Genomic DNA, 20,082 nt, shown 5'->3' with positions numbered 1-20,082 from the left:
TCTGCTTTTCAGCCATTCTGCTCTAAATAGAAACTCTTCTGTTTGCTAATGAAAGTCTATGGAAAATCTAACTGTGAAAATCTGACTAGTGAAAGTCTTGGCACCAGTTCAGTAGGAAGATGATATTCTAACTTCTTTTATAAAAACTGTTTGAAATCCAGATAGAGATTTTCCATGTGCATGTCTCCATGTTGAACAAAATAAAGCATAAAGTTCATAAGCTTGTTCATAAGCTACAAATTACACGATTAGAAATGTCTGTCAATCATCTGGTTCTCCATCTTCTGTGCATCTAGCAAAGCTTTGCTAATGACAGGAGGAACATTAGGACTAATTTACCCTTTCTCTCATGCATTGGTTTAGGCTTTTTAGCTGTTTAGCCCCAATACGATTACTTGGGATTTAGCATTTGTTGCCTTGAATCCAGTTTTATAATGGAATGCTAAATGGCCTTTATCAAGGATAGCTGCAAAATCAAATCTTACTACTATTTATAAATCTATTCAAATAGAAGAGATTCTAAAAGTGCACTTGGTGTTTCATTCCTCCTGGGTTATTCCAGTGGCTTGCTGAGTAACTGACTTCTGCAGGACCTTTTCTTTATCTTACTTTGTTTTTCATTAGCCTCCAGTACATGGACCACAGTAGTATTAATATTAATTCAGGTATTAGGTATGTCCTTAAGTGTTTCACAAATTAAAAAAAGAGTATTCCTGTAGTCTTATTACACTAGCATAAACTGAAATGTACCTCTTTATTTATGTTTGCATTGAGTGTTTGTAGTTTAATTGAAATCAAGGTATGATTCATTATCTAATTAGGAGCTACAGAATTAGAGCTTTATATAAGAGAATCTATAAATGATATATTAACTTTTGGTTAAGGAAAGGAAAAATGAGGTTTAGAGCTAGAAGCAAATGGGATAGCTCTCTTTTTTGTTTGTTGCCACTTTTTTCTTAATATAATTATAGGTATTTACATTACCCGGCAGATGGACTTTTTGAAGAACAGATCAAGACAGCTTGCAGGAGAAATGTGCCTTATATGTCAAAGAAGACAATCAGTTGCATTAAAAAGAAGAAAAATGTTAAGGAGAGTGGAACTCTTTGTTGGGTGTTCTTTAACAATAAATATGAGCTCAAGCAAATGTAGTGCATGTGGTCCCTAACAGTAAAGTAAACTGTTCTGTTGAGAGCCTGCAAAGGAGGTAAAGTTGTAGTAGAAATGCTCAGTTTTACAGTGTAGATGGCTTTGTACAGATTCATATCTGTCAAGAATGACTGGCTTGTTCCTGTCATGGTAAATATATTGTGAAAGACCATTGGATTATAGTGTGGAAGTTCCACGTAAAACTGCAGGCAGGAGACTAACTAGTGCAGGTATGATTTTCTGGAACCCCTTCAAAGACATATGATGTCTTGTATCATGTGACATTTTCAAACAGTTAAGTAACAAAGACAGAACTTTCTCACTGTTTTCACATGACGCTCCATAGACAAAACCAGAAGAGAGCATATTTATATTGGCTGTAATGAATAATTGAATAATGACAGACATAGCCACAGCTGGTAACAGTTGCATACGAGAAAGTCACAGCTATTAATTTTGTAGAAAATGCCTAAAAAGCCCTTCCTTCTCACAGGAAGTGACTTCTTTCTTCTTAAAAGACCTGACATCTTTAATGATGTGCAAAGTTTCTTCTGCTCCAGGGAAATTCAAGAGTTGCATGTCACTGAATGCCAGTACTCTTCTTACAAAGTGATGTGACTTTTCAGTCAAAAAGCCATTTATCAGCCAGGACAGTGATTAGAATATGAAGAGGCTTGGTCAGCACCACTTGCTCTGACTGTGTTTCTGGACTTCATAGGTTGGTAGAGAAAGAAGCTGTAAGTTGGCCTTATGATTCACTTACCACTCAGGGCAGTAATATGCAATGTAACATTAGATTTGTGTGAAATTTTCATCTGTAGGCTAACCCGTGTGCTTGAAATGGATGGTTGCTTACATGACTGCGGTCACTGTGTTACTTTTCCTGGAAGGTTTTACTGCTTTCTGGCAAGGCACCTCTTCAAGTTATCAGCAGGTTTGTTTTGTTAGTTTTGGTTTTGTTTGTGGGGTTTTTTTGTGTGTTTTGTTTGTTTGTTTGTTTTTGGTTTTTTTTCAAATTAAGTGTAGACAGAAAGCCCTGATACTTAGATGTGTGAAGAGAGGCACCTCCAGCTCTGTAATGAGACGTTTCTGCACTGGTTTCTTGGTTTTTTTCTATTTGGTTTGATTATTTTGGAGCCTCATCTCTATTACTGTACGTTTGTCAACACTGCATTTCGTTTGCCATGTGGCAGCTCATTGATCACATAGATCTGTATCCTTTTGAACTTCACTTGCTGCTACGTGTGTGTTCATCACTCACTCTGATTTAGTGCATCATCAGCAGTTTGAATTAGTTACTGTAGGAATCTCTGTTTCTGTGATAAATTAACCGCTTTTGTACTTTGGCTTCACATTGTACGTCTAGAAGAAGAATTTCCATACAGTGCTTTGGGTATATGCTGTCTTTGTTGGTGCTGTTGAGTGGCCACTGTATTGAAACAAATTGGTCAACCTTTCAGAGGAGCTGTCTGGGGAAATGTGACATGCAGGCTGTTAAATACAGCAAGGTTGAGATTTCAATCACTTTTTACTATCATAAAGCCAGCTAGTTAGACTTTTTTTTCATCCACACTGCTTAGTATTTCCTGCTTTTTAGACACCTTTGTGAATGCCTATTTTCCGTTTGAGTTGTGGCAGTCCAAGAGTCTAGTGGGACAAGAAATGTATTAATATATTTCCACAGTATTATTTTATAATCTATTTTTATACAGCATATTAAACAGGTTTAAGTGTACCCATTTTACCATACTTGTTTATTGTATCTTTATTCCCAGTTCACAACAGTTAGCTCTATGCTACTGATCTCTTTATTTTTTAAACTGTCTCACTGCTACAGACCATTGTCAACAAGATAACTTGAGCATGTTAAAAGCAGGACATAGGAAGTCATAGGAAATCTCATAGGAGCTGACATCACTGTTTTCTACCCTGCATGTTGTACAAGATTGATAATGCCTTTCACCTTTTCTGGCCCCTCAGCATTTCTAATGCTTCTAATTTACATCACTTTAGATTCTAGGCTTACATTTGTTAAATGATTGCAGTGTTATGGACTTTTTCTGTAGCTTTTTCCACCATGATTTAAGTAGGTCAGTAATAGTTTACATAAGAAACTTCTGTAAGTAGCAGTGTCACAATATTTTTTTCCCTTTGAAAGTGTGAAACATGTACAACATAGTAAGGGCCAGACTCAGCTGTCACTGCCAAAACTGGAAGTCCTTCCTCTAGCTCCAAGAAGATCTGAGTATACTGTGTGTATAACAAAATCCTTCTGTTTAAAGAAAAAATGTGATTGAAGATGCGTATTTTTTAATGTACAGTTATTGAGAAATGTTAAATTAATTTTATCTTTGCATTCTTTTCCTTTTTTGCACACACCTAACCAGGACTTTCAATTACACAATGGCCAGCTGTGACTGCTCAGCATGGCTGCAGCTCAGCATCTAATGGCACCAAGGTAGACCTCCAAAAGGTGTTGGTCATGCAATTAATATTGCTTTAAATAAATCAATAAGAGTCACATGCCTACATATTTGGGAGGATGGTGAACCACCGTGATTAAAAAAAACAACAAAAACCCATTAAATTTGGGTATCTGTTTTGAAACCCAAGAATATGTTCTGTCAAAGTATTTAGCATTAGAAACTATTTCAGATATTCAGAACAGACTTCACATTGGTTTCAGCCACAGACTCCAGCTCTGCTACAAATCAGGCCACAAGGCTGAATGTAATGTACCTACAATTATAGCAGCCCATCATCATGACTACAGGTGGTTTTTGCCCAATATAACTTAGATGCTTTCCAGAGAGATTTTTCCTACAATGTTGCATCAAGCTGAATTTTCCCATTTGGTTTTATTAACTCCTTCCCCTCCTTTCTACTCTGCTTTTTGTCCCTGGATCATTTGGATCAGGCGGTTTTCCTCCCCAGCTCTTGGGAATTGCTGAGAGAAGGGAGACAGGCTCTTAAACTTGGTAATAGTTTTAAACTGAGAGAGGGGAGATTCAGGTTAGATATTAGGAAGAAATTCTGCACTATAAGCACAATGAGGAACTGGAATGGGTTGCCCGAGGAGATTGTTGATGCCCCATCCCTGGAGGTTTTTAAGGCCAGGCTGGATGAGGTTTTGTGCAATCTGGTCTAGTTGTAGGGTTCCCTGCTTATGGCAGGGGGGGTGGAACTTGATGATCTTTAAGGTCCCTTCCAACCTTAATGATTCTGTGTTACTGTGATTCTTGACTTTCTCTGTCAGGCCCCTAACCTCCTTCTCAGTTTAAGCACCTGTGAGCCATCAGTAAAGGGAAGAGAGACAGACTCTTTAGCTGCTAGATCACCTAAAGTTGATCAGTGCTAGTAAAAAGCATGTTCCTGAAACAGGATCACTTTCCTTCTGACCTTCAGACCTGTGCTCCAGCATATAGGGTCAGCAGAGCTCTTCAAAGGAAAGAGTGACAAGAAAAGGTAAAATGTGATATTTTTCCATACTTTGTTTCTTGTGTTGACTGAAATTTTGGAGAAGAATTCAGTGTGAGAGGGACTTTTTGAATATAGGATTTCTGCTCGAACAGTTACATTTCGGCCACATTGGATCAAGGTGCCAGCAAGGAGAATTATAAAGAATGGTAATGGCAGGTGCTGCTGAAGTAAGCCAGCGATGTCCCCAGTGCCCATGTTCAGAGCAGTGTTACAGTTTGTCTTGCCTTCAATAGGATGAAGTTGTGCTGTCCTTCAGCGAGGATAAACATTGCTTTATTGCTCTATGGCTAAAGCTTCTTACAAGAAGAAAAACATATTAGTATATACAGGATTTACTTAAATCATTATGTTTTTTTTCCTCAGAACTGGATTGCCCTTTATGGCAATGCTACCATCAGCAATTACAGATATTGTGTGTGTATTCACTTGGTGTGCTTCCAGTGAGCTTTTCTTATTTCGTTGCATGTGACACTCAGTTATGACTGTTTTTCTCTTTATTTCTATTATAGGAATTATTCAGAGAAAGAATGATAGGTATGAATTCTCAGAGAACGTCAGCAGGCTGAGCATCTATTTAAGAAAATGTTTTATTTTGGAATAAAATTATACTGTTTTCCCAATAGGAGCTGAGTAGCAACCTCACCCCTGTTGCTATGAGGCAGCACAATGGACTTTACAGAGCATTGGAAGTACACATTTTGTGTGCGGTTCTGCCGGCCTCATGCAATCAAAATTTCCATTAGCTCTTTACAAGTCAGTGGGGATATTTCCAGCACAAAGACTGAAGAATTGAACTCCTAGTTAACACTTCATATGTGTTGGAACTGAAATAAATTTGCTTCTGTTCAGCCCAGTGGAGGACATTCAGAAAAAGCTGAATCCCTACTGGATAAAACAGGATATCACTAAAACTCCTTCTCCTCCTTCTCCTCCTTCTCTCCCTTTCCCTCCTCTTCCTCTCTCTCCCCTTCCCCTTCTTTTCCTCCTTTCTCTCACTCCCTGTCCCTCTTTTTCTTCCTTCTCCTTTCTGTTTCTCTACATACATTTAAAGTTCAGTTACTGTAGCTAGGGAGACAGAGCAGCATATAGCCAGATGCACATGCTAATTATTTTTAAGGTATCTTTGCAGAATTAAGAGCAACTCTAGTGACTGTACTGTATGATGGGCTTTTGCACAAGAAGAAACATTTGCTCAGCTGATATGAATAACAAATAACTTATAAGCAAAGTCAAAGCTTTGCTGTTAGTAGTTTTCAATTTATTATCAATTGTTACCATACAAACGTTGCAGATCATTATGATCTAAATACACTAACAGGCAAATCGTACTTAAAATAAGTTTTCTCAAATGGTTTAAGATGACCTTTTTGTAGTAAGTAACATTAATTTAATTTTAATTCTGAGGTTTTTGTAGACAAAAAGTATTGCAGAGAAGTACATCAGAGATTTTTTGCCTGGTTAGCAATCCCTGGGCACAGCTCAAGTTAATGCAGAGGAATGAACAGCCAACCTATCTCAATTAGCAGATGTCATCCAAATATCTCTGGAAAACATTCTATCATTTTTCATGTACATTAAAAATATATTTATTGAGCAATATCTGGTTTGAGTTTCAAATGTATTATAGAGCCAAACAAGGCAGAACAAAAATGAATGTACAAATTCAGTTAAATATATATGCAGTTCAATTTCAAAGAGTACTTTATTTCTGTAAGATTTGTTCTTAGCTCAGTAGTTTAGTACCACTACCACGTAATACATCAAATACCTTTTTCTTTAAAGCAAAGCTTAATATACTAGCAAGTGTCTCTCTACGCAGGTGATACCATCAGATTCTGCTAGGCAATAACTCTGCAGTCCTTCTAACTGCTCCCTTTAGACTTTGCACACAAACTGTTTTGCCACCACACTGCAATTGCTGTCGCCGTGTTTCAAAATGGAACCTCCTTTCTCTTCAAGTTCATCGCTAATAGGTGAAACTGAATTTTACAAAGGAAATAAATCTTTCCATTTAATAATTTTGACCTGTTAATAAGGAATCCCAACCAAGCAGGATATATTGTAAAGTAGCTGGAAATTTGCCCGAGTACAAATTTTGAATCTGTTTTTAGATGCCCCTTTCACACTGGATTTGTGTTGCAATGCAGAACACTTAGTTGCAATGCAGAACATGTATTAATTGCAAAATTTCATTTCTTTCAGTGTTTTGAGGTTTAATGCTTTTCTCGTGTTGAAATGAAAATGACAGGACCATATTGATTTCATTTGTGTTTCTTCTGATTTACAGTGCTGGTCTTTTATCAACCAGAAGCAGGTAGAGCAAAGAAAGCAGCCCCTGTGACTGAATGATGGTTCTTGCCTCCTTCTTTCTTTTACTAGTTTGTCTTGTGTCTCAGCGTGGATGGTGTGCTGTTTGGGACAGGGCACAGGTCCTATCCATATCCTCTAAAGGATTGTTATACTTTCAACACCATTGATGAGATGCTCTTGACATTGCCCTAATTCTTCTCCCACTGCAATCAATGCTAAAAAATCCCATTAAGCCATATAATGCCAGAAATGGCAGTTCTGCTGATCTGATTATTGTTAGAGTGTATGGAAGTATTATGAATGACAAAAGAAAAAGGACAAAGTAAAATACTATAATTATGTGGCCTATTCAGCATCATTTGCTCTAGAGAAAATTAAGATTTATTTCCATATATGGTTTCAGTATCACTCTTCCTGATTAGTAGTTATAGCTTGCTGCTTGGATATAATGATTTAATTGCAGATATGACATGTTGACAGTGGATATTTTCCAGTTGCTGATGATTGCGAGCATTGTATCACTGTTATTTGTGAAAAAATCTAAATATACCTTTTGAAAATAAAGGTCTGGAATATCAGCTGGTGTATGTTGGTGGGATTCCACTGATTTCCTTCCCTAGGATTTTATACATGGACTGAGAGAATAGCCCAAAGAGAAGAAAAAAAAAAAAGACACAGCTGAAGTGAATACTTGCATGATGCCTCGAGTATGTTGCACACCCCTCAGGCTTTTTTTAACTTCTTATTACCCATTTGTGAGTTTGAATATAAAAGTTAGCTAAGAAGTTCCTGATAGTGGACATTTTCAACAGTGCCTTACTGTAGTATCATATTAAAATTATTTGGAACACTGAAAGTGCTACTTATAAGAATTTTTAATTGCTTTATGCAGCTAATGGTAAAAATTCAGTCTGGATAAATTAGCAGTTGAGAAAGTTTGATTGTATATGAAGCAGATAAAATAATTTTGTTGTGTGTTACTTTTTAAAGAACAAGACAATAAAGATTTTAGAATATTTTTTAAAAAATAATAATTTAGAAATACTATATGCCAGGCCTGGACATCTTACAGGGACAAAATTTTAGAAAATTAAGATAAAGATAGAATTGATAATCACTCTAAGATACGGTAGACAAAAATACAGGAATGCATTTGATGTTGTGTCTGTATATAAATCAGATGTGGGGACTCTCTATGCTGCAGCCATAGCCTTTTACTCCCTGTATGCTTACTATTTCAATACAATTTTGATGCTTTTTCTGGTTTTTCTAGGTTGAAGTGTTTTGGCTTTTTTTTTGGTATTATTTTAGTTCTTGGCTTGGGGGCCAGCAAGTAACTGAATTTTTTTTGGAGGAACACGATTTGATGTGATAGGAGATTGATGTATAGGAAAGATATAAACATTTTTGATCCTCTGGTAGAACTAATGAAAATTAAAATATATTCCATTACTCTAGTGTATTTTGTAGGTTGGCAGTTTCTGACAAGACTACCTGGAAGCAGTGTTGGGCACACTTAGTAAAACTGATGTAGAAGGTGAAGAAGTTGCTTGGCTTATCTGACCTGGAAAAATCCATTTCCAAGGTTTTTCTTAGCTAGCTTTGCAGTACTGCTTTGATAAGTGGTCTGATCACAGCTGTTCTTTGAATTTGGACATGGCTCAGCAGCTTGACTCACTGGTAGAAATTAATTCTGACACAAATAGAGTTAGACCTCCATCTATTTTGCCTTATACAGTGTTTACCATAACCAATAAGGTGAATTTACCTACTACTTATTCTCTACTCTACTGCTTGTCTGACTGCCCAGCCAGGAGGGTGATCACTTTTCTTCCTTAAGTCTCTTTTGCAAGGGTTAGTCTGTTGTACAGCTGAAAAATACTTCACGCCTCGTTGGCTATTTTAGCTGTTATATTCAGTGGTCTTCCTCTCTTATGGGTATCTTCACTTCCTTGTAGCTTGCCGATAGTGCTTTTCCACTGGTTCTTACTCCCTCTTGTTTGTCACTCCCCATCGCAAACACGTGCATTGCCTTCCTCTGACCCTTGCCCAGGCCTTTTTATTTGGATGTTCAGCAATGTCAAGATAATGTTTGGATGCTCAGCAATGTCAAGATAATATGCTTTGATGTTAGCAGTGCTGGAAGAAAGGGGGCAAAAAAGGTGGCATGTTATATAGTCAGCATCTGACAGATGCTCTCAGGTGGCCTAGGGTTAAATATACAAATTTCTGGGAAAATAAACATGCTGGATTTGATAGCCGGAGCCTTAGAGCCTGATTTCCACCTGAATTAAACGTTTTTATTAGTAGTTCTAAATCTTTGGTGAGATACAGCAGTCATGTATAAAACTGTTCAACAAGAACATATTGTAGGCTGAAAGGAGGAGGATGTGCACCTAGGGGTAGGAATGAAATACAAAAGAGATAGGTCGAGGCAATACTGCTGTTCTCTGAGCCCTGTGAAATGAGACCATTCAGAGGAACATAGCCGCAAGAATTTGATGCCAAAATATTTTGCTGCTTTTTCCTCACTCATCTTATATAGTGGATTTTCACAGTTATCTTTAGGAAAAAAAATAAGTTACTCAATGTTAATCTGTTTCAGATCTCAACACCACTCGTATAAGTCGGGAGCTGTTCCTTTAGCCACTGAACAACTTCAAACAGATAAACTGAGAAAGGAGTTTGCTCCTAGAATTGATGTTTCAGTTCCCAGTTATAGATCTGAAGTTTCCCCTGGAAGTAAGATACGTGTTTGGAGACGTATTCCCCCTTTACACTTTTTTAAGCTCTTCGAATTCATCAGTCACTACCTTTTATTAGTTATCATGTTTGGCTGGTGAGGTGGTTCCTTTTTTTGAAGCTAAGAGGCTCAATCCCTGGCAAGACTGAGAGAACCAGGATCATGAAGGGATAAAAGACTTTTCTTTTCAATAATCTTTTCTTTAAAAAGTCTATTACAATAAAGGGTTTGCAAACTTAATCAATACAACTTACTAAAAACTTCTTTCAGAATCGTTTAGTGTTTTTCACTGTACTGTTTCTACTACTGTCTGCTTCAGTATTCAAGTAATAAAAAGATATCAAAAGCATCGAGCCTTTTTTTTTGGGGGGGGAGGGGATTAATACTACTACTTGACAAAACATTATATTATACTTTAAATCTGTTGGGACTTTTGCGTTATCTTAGGTTTTGCTTGTGCAGGAATTGGACTTTGTTCTCATGATGTGACAGATTCTGGATTTTTTAGATTTCATTTGATGTTAAAAATTACTGAAGCACATGTCAGAAAACCACATTTTCTGATCAAGATTTTTATTGGTAGAAATTAAAGGATCATACTATTTTTGGCAAAGTGGCTTCATGTTTTAATGACAAGATGTTAAGAAGAATATTTCTTAACAAATTTCAAGAGGATGCTTAATGAAAAAGTAAAACCAACTTACCGTTTGACTGTTTTATTAATTTTCATGTTGAGTGACTGCACTAGGGTCTGTGAACTCTCTTTCTGCTTACCCCTTGATAAATAAAAAGTGTAGAGGTGACATTACAGTGGAAGAGAAAAGGGAATTTGTAGAAGAGTGCTCTTTTAGTCTAGGGTTGTTAAGAGGTTTTCTTATCAACTTTTACCCTCACACATACCGTAGGGTTATAGCTGAAAGCTAGGAAGGTGGCTGAAGAATGTATTCATGCTCCAGCATACTCTATTTGATGGAACAGCTTTTGTAGGTGATAGACTTGTGAATTTATGATGGGAAGCAACATTGCATCCAGATGGTTCTGGGCATATGTGTTCATGAGAAAGCATCTTTGAGTCACTTTACCTTCTTTGGAGATGTGCTGAGTGCAGCTTAGGTTCAGGCAGCTGTGTTTTCAGTGTCATCCTCCTTATCTGTTCTGTGGCTTGCACCTCTCTTCTGTTTGCTTTTGTTCTTTTCTATTCAATGTAAAGACAAAAGCGTGGCTAATATTCCTGCCCTGGAGGATTACAGTGAATGAGAACATGTCTTCTGCCCCTTTTCAAGCCACTTAAGGCTTAGATATGGGTCCCCAGGAGGAAAAATGGTTTATGTTCCTGCTTGTTACATCCTTAGAACAGACAAGTAAGGTGTGTGTAGATCTTTGCCTCCTATTTTAATACTTCCTGGGGTGTATTTGATGCTGATACATATAAGCCTTTTCTCTTAGTCTTAAACTAGAGTAGATTTAGATTAGACATTAGGAAAAATGTCTAATCTAAATCTGTTCTTTACAATGAGGGTGGTGAAGCACTAGAACAGGTTGCCCAGAGATGTGGTGGAGGCCCCATCCCTGGAAACATTCAAGGTCAGGATTGACCAGGCTCTGAGCAACCTGATCTAGCTTAAAAGGTCTCTGCACTCTGCATGGGGGGCTGAACTAGGTGACCTTTAAAAGTCTCTTCCAAGCCCATACATTCTATGATTCTATGAGTCTTCCTTTTTAAGTTGTCCATGAAAGGTACTTAAAGAGGGGCTACTAATTTGGTAATGAAAGCTTGGGCTGGGTCATGGTAACCCTAGCTATCTTTGAAGTCAACAACTTGGATGGTGGTCAAAAAATGTCATTTCTTAGTATAGATGGGAGTGGTTGAGTCTGGTGGTATTCTCAGTACAAAAACAGGCTCTGGTGTGAGGACACATATGATACAGATCTGTTAAAGCATGGAAGGCTTGGGTAGCATGAAGTAGAGAACAGGAATACGCTGTTTCTTCTAGCGCCAGAACCGGGGAGCAGCAGATGAAGCCAGCAGGCAAAACCAGCAGAAGGGCAGATGTTTGAAACAGGTATCTTCACGTCACAGATTGCCAAAGTGGGAAATGCTTTTTTATAAGGTGTTGCAAATGCTAAACATTTATATGGGTTCAGAAAGTAACTGGCCAATTTCACAGAATCTAACTGTTGAATACAAATATGTCAATCTGCTCAGGATTCCTTGTGCCATGAAGTGCTGGATGATGGGAGAGCATACTGGGGAAGTATCACTGTATACTTGTCCTGTTGTATACCCTTTCTAGATTTATGGTACAAGAGGTGTACTTTATGTTGTATTTAGCACTGTATTTTCTTATTTAATTGTAAATGTTAGGATTCCTTTTGTTTTCCTTTGTGTGATAAACATGTAAGATTGGAGAATGATCAATTTTTAAGTGGGTGATGGACCACATCTAAACCTCCCAATCTGTGTATTGGGAGAGCAATCAAAAGAAAAGGGCAGAAGCATTTAATCTCTTTGCAGTCATTCTGAATGCAAAATATAAAAGTCAAATTTATTGTCTAATGGTAGTCTGGCAAAAAGGATTATTGCCTGGATGGAGTAAAACCTCAAGTTTCCCCCCCATTATATTTTACTGTGTTCATGATTCTGAAAGCAACTCTCAGAAGGACCAGTGCATGCAGCATTTTCTAGTACCACTTAGAATGTACACTGTTATTTATTTACCTTGCCCTACTTTGGTTTATTCCTATTTTAGCTTTTTAATTTGCAATTCAACTTCTTTAGCTTTGAAAGCTATTGAATATTTCACTGTGCCTCAGATGATTCTGTATTTTTCGACAAAGTGGAAGCAGAGTGTGCTCTAGGTGCAGCCTATATAATACTGTTTTTTTTTCCAACTTAGTCTCATGACATTGTTAAGACTCAGCACTGCATTTACAGGGTCAGTGTTCTCATTTAGCCTTCCTAGCCTGTGATTAAATGGGAGGTCTTGCTTGTTGTACTATGAGTTGGCTGACAAAAGCTAAAACTTGTCACAGGTGCTACAATTTGTGTATCAGAAAATTTGCTTTCTAAATACTAATTATTCCCAAAGTGTCCTTCTTCACACAAAGCACAGATAACAGAGTCAGCAAATTTGTCCGATTTTTATCATTGTGCTGTAAATTAGGGTTTGTCTTCAACCATTGTGTAAAGTGAAGATGGTAGAAATTCAAATGTGGGAGAACCCATTGATTTACAGCATCTGATGTTTTTTTTTTCCACTTAATTCTTCCAATCAAAATGCTTGAAGTGTATGCTATTCAAACAATCTTTGCTGAATTTCGTTTCTGTAATTGAATGAACTGTTGTCTAGGGACATAGGATGGTGGGAAACTACCAGTGTTGCCTTCATACATTTCTAAAACTTGGAAGCGTTTTGTGCCTGAAAGGCCCAGACCTAACCTGATCATATGCTTGAACTACTACATTGGGAAGTGAATTAAATATTATGGTACCTTATCAGGAATAATTTTTCTGGTTACTATGGGAGAAGAACGGACCCTCAGTCACTGAAACTGTGACTGAATAAATAGAAGCATCCAATTTATAACCTCCTCAGACTGAGTCCCGTATGTAATGAAAGCACACATGTAGGTACCTGTAGCACACAGTTGGGTTCCTGTCAGCCTTCTTCCACCACTCCCTGTCGTAGAGGGCCTTTGTGATAACCTCTTACAGCCCCAGTTGCCAGTATGATGTATTTTAACGTTGAAGCACCAGGGTCTCCCTAGATAAGAGTTTGTAGTTCAGGTAGGCTATTGCTCAGTTAAATCTTTTGTAACAAATACAGCTGTCATCCAAGTGAGCAAAGTTTTGACACTAGATGCAGAATGACCTGCTACAATAGCAAATGGAATTGTATTTCAGCAGCTTTTCCTTTCATTGCTGAGAATTACCTAGGAACCTCTTCTGAGATTAGCCAAGTATTGTAAATGTATGTTCAAAATATTTAACTTATAAATTCATGTATGTAGAAAAGGAAGAGCACTGAATGCTGTAAATGAAATTTTTAGCAACAATTTTTGAATTGTAAACTAGCTTAAGAAACTGTTTATTTACTCCCTTAGGATGAACATATTGTGTATTTCTAGATCTCTGGCAAATGCAAACAATGGGATTGAACTTAAAATAGTAGTGACTCACAGCTCTAGTTATTTGCCTTGTGTATAGTAATACTGATTTGTATTTTTATTTTATTTCTGTAGGACTATTTAACCATTCACAAGTATGGCAATGCAGCCAGAAATGATCTCTGGAACACACTGTCAAAGGTAAAATGCTTTAATCTATTGCACTGAGGGAGAAGCAGGAATAACTGATATTTTTCTTGGTGAGGTTAGGAGTGAATAGTGCATATTGAGATCTTCAGACCCCAGAGCAAGTATAAAAATTGATGCAAAGAAATTCCATCTGAGTTAACCTAGTGGAAAAATAAAATATGTTTTTGCAGCATTTCTATTCTTCATTATGTTAGAATATATTTTCTTGCTTCTGCTATGTCACTAATGTGCACTAAAAGATACTTCATGGAATCCGCATCGTTGATTTTAGTGGCAGCAGGCTGAGGCCCATAAATTGGAAAGCACATGGAAGTGCTGAGCTTTGGCATTTATATCAGGTGTGTTTGTGATTTTGTATGGAGTTATGATTTGTGTGAAGGACAAAACTGTTAATGCTTTAAAATTTGGTGTAAACAGGTAGGTATTTACTGTAACATTTAGCATGCTGTAGAGAGTTGCTATGTCCATGCTCCCTTTAGTTCCTATGCCAAAGCTTGGCCCAAGTTTCTAGAGCCAGGTCCAGGGATCTCTGAGGGCAGAGTTTAATTTCATAAACTGAGCCAAGCATGCCTGAATTTCTTACCTACAGAGCTAGTCTGGGCACTTCAGAATAAAGACGGTGTGCAAGGCAATACAGAGTCAGGTCAGGGAGTCTGTGCACAAATACCAACTCAAACCATGTATAAACATGGCAATCTGGTTGTCATTATTGACACCAAAGCTGGGATTCAGCTGGAGGTCAAGACACATGCATTTATCTAGGCAAGTGGGTATATACATACAAGGTAGATGTCCACGCTCCAGTTGTGCCAACAGGGCCTGGATTTGGTTGCCTGTTCATAGACACCTAACAACATTTACCTTTACCTGGCTTGCAGCTGCCACATGAAATAAGCATGTCTGCTGTAGGTCCCCCAGTTCTGCAAGGATGTGTTGATATTGTAGGACATCTCACCCAACTCTTGCTGAATAGGGATGACTGGAGTCCCAGAAATCTAGGGATACCAGAAATATGATAAGATAGTCAGCAGATCGTATAGAGCAGTTCAGTTAAGCAGCCACTAGACAGTTATTTTAAAATGAGCCTGAACCACTGACTTTTAACTAGAGACTTCAGATAGTTGTTCAAATATAGGCAACTAGGGCTGGATTAGGTGTAGTACCGTGTTCAAGACATACAGGTGGGTCTAACTGATTTGACACAAAATCTGTGGGGAAATCTGTACCCTCTGGAGTGGCAGGTCAAGGTTAAATGACAATTGAACTGCGTTCTATATTAACTAAAAATTTATTCTAAATAAAATTAAAAGTTATTCTAAATTAACTGATTGTTAATTGAGTTGAGATATGTAGCATGCAGTAAGGCTCTTAAATCTATGTCTTAATCAGAATTTGAATGCCACTGCAGAAATTTTTCTTGCTTCTCACCTAGTGTGTTCCTCTGTTAAAGTCTTTGGGACAGTTCTCAGCAATGAGAGGACAGAGGGATGAATGCAGTCTTGAAAGAACAGCAGAACCCACAGCAAATAAAATGGAACAAAAATGGGACTGTATTCTGGTCCATAACCGCTAAAGCTCTACTATAAGCTCAAGTTAAGGCTAATAATTCTGTTTGCCTCGCCTGTAAGCACATTTTCTGCCAGCTGCTTTGTTCCCAATGCATTGCAATTGTAGCTTCAGTTCTGAGCACTTCTTGCTGGGTTCTGCTTGTGTTCATCAGAGGTTGCTCAGTCTGTGATCTAGGACTGTTTGGCAGCTAGGGACATTTCTGTCACTGAAGAACAAATGATGCCTGTTGTTCTTCTCATACCTGGTCTCATCTCCCACGATACCATAGTCTCTCTTTTTGTTTCCGATAAAAATCCACTTTTAAAACAGCATTTTTATTGACATACACTATCAAATATGAACATGATAACCCTCCGTGTGTTATGACAGATGCAGTTTATGAAGGAGCTGGGGGTATGTTTATATACATGGCCTTACTTTGGATATGAGGGACAGAATTTTAAGATAACTAGTTATTTGGTTTTCAGAACAGAGAAGCTCTGTACTTTTTGAAATCAGGCCTTTTGAATAGGCTGTATTCTATGTGCCCTAGATCAGCTAAAACTGTGTCTTTTTAACCTTAGCTGGTCAAGAATATCTTTTGGAAACAGCCACCCAGTATTTCTGTGGCTCTTGTTAAAACCCTGTAAAACAGGTTGTGTCTTCTGTTACAGTGAAAGTACCTGAATGATGTGGAAAACATGACTTTCTCACTGTCACTCTCCTCTCTGCCAAGATTGCTCAATGTTTATTTTTAAGAGACACATAGACGGTTGGTTAAATTAGGTAGCATGTGTGTACGGGATGTAAATGTGTGTGTGTGCTAATACAAGGTGGTTATTTAAACCTCTAAAGCTAATTGTGGTCTCTGGAACAAAAAAGAGTTTTATATGTTGGATGATGATACTGCTTTAACATATTGAAACTTGTCTTTTTTTCTTAAAGGCTTTAAAAAGGGTTGGGAAATCTGTAAATATCCAAGAAGTAATGGATCAGTGGACACTACAGATGGGTTATCCTGTTATCACTATCTTGGGAAATGAAACGACAGACAATGTCATAGTGATCTCCCAAGAGCGTTTTGTTTATGATAGTGATGCTAAACCCAAGAATCCTGCCCTTGGAGACAGCAGGTACTTACATTTCTCAATATCTTTCAAGAGGCTGTAGTTGTTTAAGCAAGTGCTTCATATGTGTATTTTTATGAAGATGTCTCTTTAGAAATCTCTGAGCTTTTCTTGGTATCAACAGCATGTGGTGACCCTTCCATCTGAACTGTAGCAAAGATGAGGCTAGTTAAAGGACTTGTACAAATCATTAGAGTAATAGAACAAGAAGATAAAGCTTTTAATGTGCCCATTTGCATCCTGACAGTTCTCTCTGTGACTACATCTTATGTCTTACATCACACATCTATCTCCTCTCCGTTTTGTCACACTTCGTGAAGTAATTTGGAACGTGGTCAGAAGATCTGACACTTTTTGATTTTTACAATTTTTAAGTAATTCTTTGGAGCAGACCTCTCCACACTCATACGCTGAGCAGGCAGATGTAACCGTGTTTGGTACATACCTCGCTTGACTTGGGAAGCAGTCAAGAATTGAACTGGGCCTCTCTGTACTAGGCAGGGGGTTCCAGTTCCATTTTTTGAAGTCAGCTGAACCGGTCCTTTGGGGACTGTTACGTGGGCTGAAATCAGCAGGCACTTAGGCATCTCTGCCCCTACCCTTTTTCCACTTCCTAGGTTGTTTCGCTCCTGCTCCCAGGTGACCCCACACAGCTCCTTCATCCCAGAGGCAGGCTGACATTCCTGGCTGGTGCTAGGGAGTCCTCATCTTATTGTTTAAACATTTTTTGGCATAATATTTTAAGGCCAAGGATATAGAGCTGATGCTAGAGAATTGCAGCTTAGCCTTAAAAGCTTCTGTGTTTACCTATGCATGAAAAAGGACACACTGTCAAACTTGTGTACTCTGTGCTTGTCTAGTAGATTCGAATCGTCAACAGGTAAAATTTAATACCAAATTTTGCTTGACACATGTGGAGCTTATAGAATATTCCTGCTGAGGAATTTGTTAAAATACAGTAACATTTATTGGGAAATATTTAGAAATTTGTTATCATTTTTTAGAACATGGATATTATGGAACTCAAACATGATACAGACTAAATTGCTGATTTTCTGGCTGTGTTGAAACAACCTAGCAGAGTATTAAACATACGTTTGAGTTCTGGGCTGAAATGAGTTCCTTTGTGAGAAATATATAAAACAAGTGAATGTGGACTGTTGGAAGTGTTCATGACTCACAGCTCAGTGCAGTGTGAGAGAGTTTCTCCCCTATTCACTTGAAAATTTATATTGTGCAAGTGTTTATAGGTGTAATGTAATGTGAGTGGATTTTACTACTCAGAAACAGAGAGATTATTAGTTTTTTGCTTGGTTAAAACAGAGATATGAAGCCTTTTAAGTATTCTAGAGGCTTTCTTGAATAGATTTGTCAGGTACTCAGTATTGATTGTAATAACTTCTAGTGTAATTCAGGAGTAAAGATTACTGGGCATGTAAATGTTTTGTAAGGTGGAACATCAGAAATGAGAATTTTCATGTGACATTAACTCAAAATTCAGTCTGTATCTTGAGATACGTGGAAGTGTAGTGTTCTGCACCAACGGGGCAAGTTATGTGGCATTTCTCAGGAAATTTTGTCTACAGATTTGATCACAATTATAACTCCTAAATATTGGAAGTAAGGTTTAGGGCTAGAGAGAGCACAGAAAAAGGTATCATAATGGTACCTGCCAGGAATTTACTGTCCTAACAGGCAGTACAATACATATTATATGTGTCTCCTTTGCAAGTCTCTTTCCTGTTCTTTTTCCATTTGGATTAGTTTTCTCGGTGCTTTCATGTCCTTTAAAAAAAAAAAAAAATGGAAAGGAAGCCCCTTGCCCAAGGAAGACTTTACTGAAGAGATGTTTACTCCAGCCAGTTAGATGATGGAGTTAGTTTGCCACTTCCTAGTTAAAGCTATTTGAAAGTCCTGTTACATAAGTGTATATATCAAAGAACAGGAACCATATACATTTAGCAAATATATTAAAAAATGATGCACCATTTTATGTTATAGTCCTATGGCATATTTATAAATTAATGTTTAGAATATTAAAAGAATGACTGTGCAATTTGGTGGTGCACTGTCCACAGGCACATGTGGCATGGTGGGCACAATGGCCCTATGTCACTAAATGTCCTTTCATGCCATCAAATTAAGTAGATAACTAGATTGATATAGTGAAAATCAGTTTATCCTTCTGCCAGCAGTGACCTAGATCTTTCTCCGGGTAATTTTGTGTTTGGGTTTGTTGTTTGGTTTTTTTTTTCATTGGAAAAGTTACTATTGCTTCAATTACTGTGAAAGCAGTAGACAGGAAAAAGTGCTTTAATGTGATTTCATTTGATAATTAATGATATGTTACTACACATAGTTTTTTAATGTTGCAAGAGCTGACGTTTGCATGACATAATACAGAGAGATGAGGTTTTCTACAAGTACACAAAGGGGGCTGGCAACTGGCATGGAAGCAGCATGTTTACGGTGTTCAGCACTGTCATCAAATGCAGTGTTCTGGCTGATTCTACAGGTGGCTTAGTCAGGAAGTTAACAAGGTTTGCTGGCTGGTTCAGCAGGGCCTGATAGCACAGGTAGATGTAGAAGGCCTAGAGGTGTATATACATACATATAGAATGTCAGCCTGCGGGCTTTGGGGGTGTATACATATCAGTGGCCTAATTCATAGTCCAGTAAAGTCAACTCATCTCCTCGTGTGACCCATGAATTAAGCATTGGATGCATGGCTCCCTGAGGAGCCATAACAGGCACTGTAAATAACAGGGAGCAAATGGTATTTATGCCACATATGAGGCCTTGCTCTTGCAGAGCAGGTGACATTGGCTTCCTTGGGGTGGTTTATCTATGGATTAATCGTGATAATCATATTAAACACTGTAAATAGTAGACCTGCATAAAACACAGACAAATGTACTAGTCCAGGCCTTTTCAGGTGTTTATCATCTAAACATACAACATGATGTGCACTGAAAGGCTCTGGGAAAGGCTCTTGAAGCATCCATCTGCCACGTAGTTTTTAGTTATCCAGATGTGGGGCTGTAGTTGCACAGCAATAAATGTCAGTTTTATTGCCTTCAAAGTGATGAGGAGTTTAAATTTCTGGTTCAGACTCTCTCTAGGCAAATTTAACTTTGACTTACTTTGGAAAGAGTCTCTTCAGGGTAGGTCTTCCATATGTATCTGCTGCATAAGAAATGTAAGTAAGAGGCAACTGAATATTTCAGAACCTTTTTTTAAAAAAAAAAATAAAATGCCTGTGCTTTTCTTTATGCTATGTATTTATGTAGCAATTAACTGTTAAAAATGAAATGTGAAGCAGCATATTTATTTATTTTTCTCTGTAATCATATAAAGGAATATAGAAGCAGCAAGCAGATTTTTCTAAGTGATAAACCATGAAAGTGG

General features: G+C 37.7%; 1 protein-coding gene across 1 annotated transcript in view; it reads left to right on the top strand.

The window, feature by feature from the left end:
• TRHDE (thyrotropin releasing hormone degrading enzyme) overlaps positions 1-20,082 on the top strand; it is a 212,294-nt gene that overhangs the window by 122,196 nt on the left and 70,016 nt on the right. The window contains exons 8-9 of the mRNA XM_051608023.1: positions 13,925-13,990; positions 16,493-16,680. Coding sequence (XP_051463983.1) covers positions 13,925-13,990; positions 16,493-16,680 — 254 coding nt within the window. The remainder of the gene's footprint in view (positions 1-13,924; positions 13,991-16,492; positions 16,681-20,082) is intronic.

This window comes from Apus apus, chromosome 1 (genome assembly GCF_020740795.1).
Source record: "Apus apus isolate bApuApu2 chromosome 1, bApuApu2.pri.cur, whole genome shotgun sequence".
NCBI classification, from domain to species: Eukaryota; Metazoa; Chordata; class Aves; order Apodiformes; family Apodidae; genus Apus; species Apus apus.
Note: the sequence above shows the minus strand (reverse complement) of the source record. Positions and strands in the feature narration are given on the sequence as shown.